Source organism: Rhea americana, unplaced genomic scaffold, assembly GCF_003343005.1.
Source record: "Rhea americana isolate MKP2758 unplaced genomic scaffold, rheAme1 scaffold_10, whole genome shotgun sequence".
NCBI classification, from domain to species: Eukaryota; Metazoa; Chordata; class Aves; order Rheiformes; family Rheidae; genus Rhea; species Rhea americana.
Window position 1 is genome coordinate 2461769 of NW_028185039.1, and position 7950 is coordinate 2469718.

The 7950-nt window shown below is 40.2% G+C and overlaps 1 protein-coding gene across 9 annotated transcripts in view; it reads right to left on the reverse strand.

Annotated features, from left to right (window-relative positions):
• The window catches only part of SUN1 (Sad1 and UNC84 domain containing 1), a 35166-nt gene that overhangs the window by 23641 nt on the left and 3575 nt on the right, over positions 1-7950 (reverse strand). For 5 of the 9 annotated variants that reach the window (XM_085301511.1, XM_085301546.1, XM_085301529.1 and 2 more), the window contains exons 1-3: positions 4674-5850; positions 4233-4635; positions 556-652 (exon numbers count right to left, since the gene is read on the reverse strand). In XM_085301511.1, coding sequence (XP_085157637.1) covers positions 556-632 — 77 coding nt within the window. In that variant the 5' untranslated portion in view covers positions 633-652; positions 4233-4635; positions 4674-5850. The other 4 variants (XM_085301496.1, XM_085301503.1, XM_085301536.1 and 1 more) reach the window with 3 other exon arrangements.

Genomic DNA, 7950 nt, shown 5'->3' on the forward strand with positions numbered 1-7950 from the left:
CAAAGCTAGCAAATACTCTAAAGTCATTTTTAGAAAACTGAAGTAGTATCTTTCTGAAAGAGACCAGTAGTCACTAGTTTAAACAAGAAAAGAGCTCATTACAATTCAAATTTTATATTCACATTTCTGCTAGAAAATGATCAATAACTTACTTCCAGCCAAATCCCACACTAGCAGTAACAAGTGCATATTAATCAATGTTTTAAGTAAAAAGGGGTGCCAAGTTACCAGAGTAAAATTAACACACAAAATTTACAAGACAGAAGAGAAAGCATTTAAGAATTTTGATGACACATTCATAGAAAAAAAAATGCCAACTGTAACTAGGCGGAGACTAGTTTGTTTATAACAACTAATAAACACTGAGTCTTAGTCATTGTCCTGTTAGTTCAGAATGTATTCTTTTCTCCATTTAGGACACAGCAGTTATTTTCAAAAACAGACTAGATGAAGCATACTTTTTTAAAGAATTACTTACCATAAAAGCTAAACTCTCCAGAATTAACAACACTCAGAGAACATATAGTTTCTCTACAAGAAAAAAAAAGTTCTCACCTGAGTGCATATGTATAGCCAGTGTTCTCTGGCACACATTGGGGAGGGGTGTACGTGTGTAGGCGTGAAAAGTCCATGTTGACTGTTTCAAATCATACTGTAAAAGGTGAAAATAAAGTAATACAATGATTTAAAAATGTCTGAAGTCAAGGTAAGAGCCCTTGCATCATTCAGCCTGTGTTATGAAGTACTACAATAGCAAAAGCTACTGTTACAAGAAACATTGAGCTCTCAGTACTGTAGCAACATTAATGCTTCTGTTGGGTAACCCTTATTACTGCACAAAGCTCAACCTTTTATTTTGGAGTGCAATTAGGAAAAAAAAAAAAAAAGCTACTCTATTTTCAGCAATTCCGGAGTTCTCTGGAACAACACTGTGAGATATGCCAAGCTCTTATCACTACTGAACTATGCTTCCATATGAATCAAGTTGTGCTGTCCTCCTAAAAAGTTAAGTATAAAAACTTAAAAACACTTAGCCATGTTTTCAGAAGTCTTTRTAGATGGTGAGTTTTGCTTCAAAGAACTATCAGTGCTGTAACTAGCACAGACTGCTTTATGCACTTATAATGCCTAAYATCTGAAACTTAAAAGTTTACATATAGGCAAATCTTTTATAATCTTTGGACACTGCCCACTAAGCAGCAAGGAGACTTCCTGCATTTCACATTAAATTAACTGGTACCGAATATTGCATTTTAATTTGGTCACAGAAGCACAGAATACACACCCAAACAGAAAAGCCAACTTCAAAATGACTCACATGGCTTGAATTAGGTGCATTTTCCAAAGTGTCATTCACTTCTTAAAGTTTTGCATTTTTTTTTTTTGACTCTTTGAAAGGTATTATAGCTTTAGAAAGAAAGTTTTTTAAAAAAAATAAATAAAGATGTTGCCTTATCAAGGAGTTTATGAAACCATATGGGTGACTATCTGGAGCATTATGCAAGTTTTCAAAGCACAAAATCTTTGAAAGAAAACCTGCATTAGATTAGCCACAAGAAAGAAATTTTGCTTTTCCAGAAAGATTCTTTGATAGTAGACTCTTCATGGTTAACAAATAGGAATTTTCAGTGTTCTGGATTTGCATGGTTAACAAAGCTAAATTCTGGCTATTTTCAGATCATCCATGGCTCCTGTTTCAGCAGCAGTACCTAGTATATTAACGTACTTAAGTAATCCACACARTTGTGTTGATGCTTTTATTTTAGTTTAGGCATCTCATCTCTGGGTCTGGGTAAAATTTAATTCTTACAACCAAATCACAACAAGTATCTCATTTTGGGATGCACTTTGCTGTGCATCAATAGGAGTTTTCAGTTGGATAGCTACCAATACAAAAATAAAAGTGACAAGAAGCACAGGTACAGGTAATGCCATTTCAAAAAGAAATCTCTGCACGTAACACTAAAATACTCTGTCAGTACACTTGTCTCCAAATTCTGATGTTAGTATGGAGGACGACATCTCAGTTACTACTTAAAACTGTGTGTTTCATTCTTGTTTTTAAACAAACTTACAGGCCTATCTCTTTGAATGCAAGCACCTCCCATGCATTTGGGAGAGTAATAAGAAATRAGGGCTCTCATTTCTGCTATTTACATATTAGTTTTTGAAGACTAAAGAAATATCACTTAATGGAAATGCCTTTTCTAAGTTTGCTTCACCCGTTTCAGAGCCCTTCTGTTTTGCAGGTTCAYATAGCAGATTTGTTGTTTCTTTGGAAGAAACTTGAAGAAATCAATAGTGCAGAAATATTAGCAAAGTGRTCCAATTCTTTTGCTAGAATAAGCAGCAAATACAGCTAGAATGAGCAACAACTACAGTCATACTCTAGCAACAAATAAAAGTTCATTTCAGAAAATAAGTGGAAAACAGTGAGTAAAGATTTCCCAAATAACAACGATGGGAATACACTGAATTTCAGGATGAGGGATATTAGTAACATCAGAACTTTTAAAGAAAGATTTGTCATAGGCACATGCCCACTGAAGTTTAAAATTATGATTAAGGTTGACCTGTTTAAATTAGTCTATCTTTTTGTAAGATTTTGAAATCACAGGCTAGGAATACCTCTGTTCAGTTTCCACTGGAGCAGAAATTGAACTAAAGGGTATGACTGCTTAACACAATTTCATCTACAGATCTAGTTTCAGTTTCATTTACAGATTAAGGACCTRGCTGTTCAGCAGCTCATGTCATGCTTTTGACACTCAGCAACATTTTCCCACATGGAAAGTTAGGCTACAAAGGAGAGCTTTCTACTGCTACCCRACTCCTCCTCAAGTCTCTGCTACACAGATGGACAGGGCAAAGACAGACTTTGAAAAATAACACACCAGCTCAGTTTCTTTCCTAGTCTTCCTTCTTCCCCATCAGTTTTCCSCTTCTTGATTTCTGAAGGAACTAAATGTTAAAATTTATTTTCCTTACTTGATAAAGTTGAAAACGCATCATCAAGTTAGTTTTAAAATATGAACTCRGTAGCATTGCTAACTGAAAAGCCTTGAATGTATTTATATCTAGGTCTAGTAATCTTTGATAATCAGAACACCAGGACCTCTAGTAGTGAAAAGAGATTCAGTACCTAAATGATAGCGTGATTTCTGCTTGTGGGCTGTTTAGGGGCTTGATTTGATACATTTTAGAGTACCAGTCAAACAAAAAGGAAATATTTTTATTCTTTAAAATGCCAAACAGAGCTTTAAAATAAAACTRCTTCTGTCAGCTAATCTTCATAAAGATAGTAACCATGATTTTCAAAAATCAGAYACCTGAAATTTGCTATAGAACTATTTTTTTAAACCTTACTACTAGTTCAACAGCTTGACTTTAGGTGTCCATTTWTTTAAAACAAAAAACATGCAACAAATGAGTGATCCACTTTATTTAGAAATATTCCACATATTATTACAATCATGACCTTAAACTATAGAACAGATCAGGGGTGGGTGGAGAGCAACAAGTCTCTCTAGTTTGTTCACTCACGTTTRACAGCACTCTACTGCTCATATAACCCATGAATTCCTCTCGTTTATGAAACTTTCATACACAAATGCAGTAGAAAACCCACAAAACTTGGCAGGGGACCAGAGAGGCAGACATAATACCCAGTTCTAGTTTCAATTCTTTTTGGGGCCCACTAGACTTCAAATTTAGGTACCAAAGACTGCCCAGCCTCAGATTAATRCAGGCTTTTATTAACAGCTTTGTTGCAAATATTACTTGACTCAAACTTTAAACATCTCTCCTTCTTCAGGAAGCCCACAAAACATTTATTTCAAAGTGAGAGGGACATATATAGGGAAAGAACTCAGTATGTAGTTGCTTTTTAAAAAAAAATACTGTAAGAATATGTTTGAGAACTTAAAAGCAATTGAGAAGCATAAATTTCAGCAGAATGTAAGCAGACCTTAGATAGCTTGTAAGCTAAGGTGCAATGGCAGATGATAGCGCTAACTTCCACGTTCCTACAGAGGACACAGTTGGGTTAGTTACTCTTTCTTGAGAAGGAGACAATGACTATCTTGTAAGAGCATCATTTCTCCCCGGCAAATCAACTCTATCAATGTTATATTAAATGTGCAGAATAAAAGGGCAGGAGAAGAGACAAATTCTGAGCTGGTCAAAATACAAGGAAGCACAGGGACTCTATAAATCAGTGCAGTAGAGTTTACCTTTGCACAGAGCCCGAGCTATCTTCAGAGGAAGTGAAATATGGAGCAGAGTGACCCAAGGCCATRCCACTGCCCCACAAGCCTATTTACCTGTAAAAGAAGTATGTATCTGACCATTTTCAGAATTGGACAGCCTCAGTGAAACCTTGGTACCACYGCAGTAAGCTTCACTGATGCTGCATAAGCATCAATGGTATGTTCTGATAGTGTCACAAGGGGAGAGCAATACCCAATATACTTTGTACATACACTACAAATACCACATGGCAAGGACAAGTGTGAACTTCACTCAGGGCTTATCTTAGCTAAATAAATATAACTCCAACACACTATCCAGGTACTTCCTTGCGAACATCCTTGCGACAAAGGAAGTGGCAACATTGTCATTTTACAAAACTGAAACCTGGCAGAGGTAACATTGTCATTTTACAAAACTGAAACCTGGCAGAGTAGAAATATACACCATGGAGTCTACTATCAAGCAGAAAATTAAAACCAAATTTCCCAGGTCTCAGAATACAATTGTAATTACTGAACCATGCTGAAACTCACAGATGGCAAAACGGAAGTAAACCTGGCTTTAATTTTTTTTTCCTCCCCTTGGACAAGTATTATATAAGTCAGCTGCACATGGCAAACTAGTATGGCTTTATGACAAGTTACGAATGAAAAAAAATGGCAAGAAAGTATGTCTTTTTAGATTATAAGGGTTAACAAGCAAGAAGTTTAAAAATCTTGAAGAGAGGTTGATGGTACTACTTCATTCAGAATCTATTCTATCCTTATCTTCTTAAGGAAGTGAACTTAGTTAAGTCATCATGATTTAGCATATTAATGCCACAAAGACTAAACAGACTTTTGAACAAGTTATTAATAGCAATGAAAGTAGAGCATGAAGCCCCATTCATTCCTGAGAGCAAGCTATTTTCACCTGTAACTTCAAAATTTCCTATTATTCAGAATAACCATTAAAATACTTTTTGGGAAAAAAAAACAGCCAGATTAAGTTCTTATGTAAATATACTCCATGAAGTTTGTTTCCACATACCCAAATAACTACAAGTTTAAACAGGCTGAAGAGCAAAGAGCTCCAAGGTAAATTGATATTTTTTAAAAAAAAACAAACATACTTTAAAGTAAAATCAGTATTCTTTTAAAGACAAATTCAAGTAACCAAATACACATTTTAACCTAGATGTTACCATTGAATATTACTGCAAAGACCCTCAAGACACAGGTGCCAAACAGTACTGCTACTTAAAAAAAGGTTCTTCACTAAAACGTCACATTCACATTAAGTGCCACTTCGAGCAGATTTCTTTTTAGAAAGGAAGCTAAACATAAACTAGCTATACATGCAGCTATGGTGAAACAATAAACATGTCTGTCCACTGTTTATACACACAGCACCTGAAACACTGCATGGCAACACACTGAGTCATTTTATGAACTAGGAACCTGCAGATTATCTTGCAATTAAAGATCTCCCGCGATTTAGCGCACGAGGACCACCAGGCCGCCACATTTAGAGAGGTTCAACGCTTTGTTTACAACCTCCCTTCATCAGATTAAGCTGTTAAAGGAAAAATATATATATATATAGAGAGAGAGAGTTTCGAAACGAGCTTGCCCAGGTAGCCGGCCGGGTCAGTCACAGCTGCACACCAAACATCAGCGAGCATTTGGTATCAAACCGGTGTCTCCTCGCGAGGCGCGGCGCCGTGCGAGTCCCAGGCCCGGGGCGGCGGCGGGCGGCGGCGGCTCCCGCGGCGGCGGCGCGCCCCGCTCCGCCCCTCTCCGCTCCGCAGGATCCCAAAATGGCTTCCCCGGCGCAACAAAGCCCGGAGGATCAGCCCGAGCTGATCCAGCCTCTCGGAGCTTCTGTTGTCAGTCAGAGGCACAGTTTGAACTGACTGGACGCGGCTACCGCAGCCAGCCCACAGCTCGTTTAACCCCTCAGTTGCCTGCCACAGAGCAGGCAAGTCTAAGCGATTCGCTCCTGCACGCATGTTTACATGTCACGTCTGTATTTTAACTCTAAGCTTTCTGAAAGATAATAAACRCAAGACACTAAATCTCTTTCAATCCTAAAAACGTATGCTTCAGACAGCTAGTAAAACAACTTCAATATTTACAGCCTAACTTAAAAAGACCCCCCCATCTCCTGCCCTTTGGAAGACTTCTAGCTTCCTGCACCCAAATACGCGAGAAGTCCACAACTCTTACAATCACCAAATCACAAGTCCGTGAAACAGCTCAGCTTTCAGGATGTCTCTGCAAGACTTGCTAATATACAAGTGTAAAATATGCCTTGATTTCTAAGCTTGTAAATAAAGCCCTCTATGCAGATCACTTAAAAGTGAAATCTAACATTTATAATATTATTACGCAATCAACCGATATTAATACAACCCTACAGGTCAGGGAAGAGACTGGATGTTAAGACCAACTTGGAAATTCAATAGAAGCATTAACCTTTAAGGGTTAATTAGACAGCACTAAGATAGAAAATATAAAAATAATCAATCCTGAAAAGATTCCACTTCCTGTTTGTGAAATGTTAATTTGAAAAACAGAGGACCAGGCAGGGGAACTCTATGTATTGTGGAGACACTCATCCAGGAATCTGCTAGCTAAGATTTTCCTTTCCTATATATATGTTAAGCAGTGTGGGGTTCCCCCCTTGAAAAAAAATGTAGAAGTTCTGTTTTGCCTTTTTTAATATATTTTGTGTATGCATGGAGACAGACACAATTCTTCTTTTTTTCTTTAAAAATACATGGCATGGCACGGCACTTCTCAGACTGTCTGTCACAGAAGACTWGGTGCTGCCTTCAAGCAGTTTCACAACGCATCAGCTGCTTCTAACCCTCAGAGTTAGAGAGGGGAAACCAAGCTGGACCACAACACCAATAAAGTAGGTCTGTAATCTGCAAATAATGGCAAGACTAAAATACTGTAATGCTRTTTTGTAGTAAAACTAAGAAAAGACAGTCACAGGCAGGGCTGAAGCTGTCCTATTCTACAGCAAACAAAACCAAAAAAAAAAAAAAAGTGTCTTTTCTGTAAGTCCTCCCCATGGAAGCAGCTCACAGATACAAGCCGACCTGAGGGGACACCCGGGGGGGCTTGGGGGCAGGGAGAAGCCTCTAGTCCCGGCAGTTGCTCTGCACCAGCGCAGTCACAAGTTCGGCTATGAAGCGTTAACGCCGCACTACAGCTAAGCAGCCGCAGCAAGCAGAAGCACGACTGACACACTTCGCAGTTATTTCAAAACCCGGTGACGAGCGGCGGGTTACAGCTGCTCCCCCACAGGGAAGCGCCGCCGGGCGGCGGGCCAGGAGCGGCCCCGCAGCGGACACCCACAGCGGAGATTTTTCCTCCCTCACCCTCCCGCGCCAACAGCGCGGATTCAAACAGCTCCGAGCGCCAAGGAGAGGCCGGTGCTTGACCCAACGGCCGCCGGTTTTCCCCGCTTTCCGGGCGCGCCCCCCGCCGGCTCCGCGGTCCCGCAGGAGCCGATCCCCGGCAGGGCCGCGGGGGCCGGCTGCGGAGGCGGGAAGGCGGCGGGGGGGAGCAGGCAGAGCTCCCTCCTCCGTGGGGGCGAGGGGGAGGCCCGGGACGCCCCGCAGAAAGGCGCGACCGCCGCCGCCCGCCCTCACAGGAGCCCCCACCGCCGCCGCGAAGCAGCCGGGCGGCCCCACGCGGGGCCGGAGCC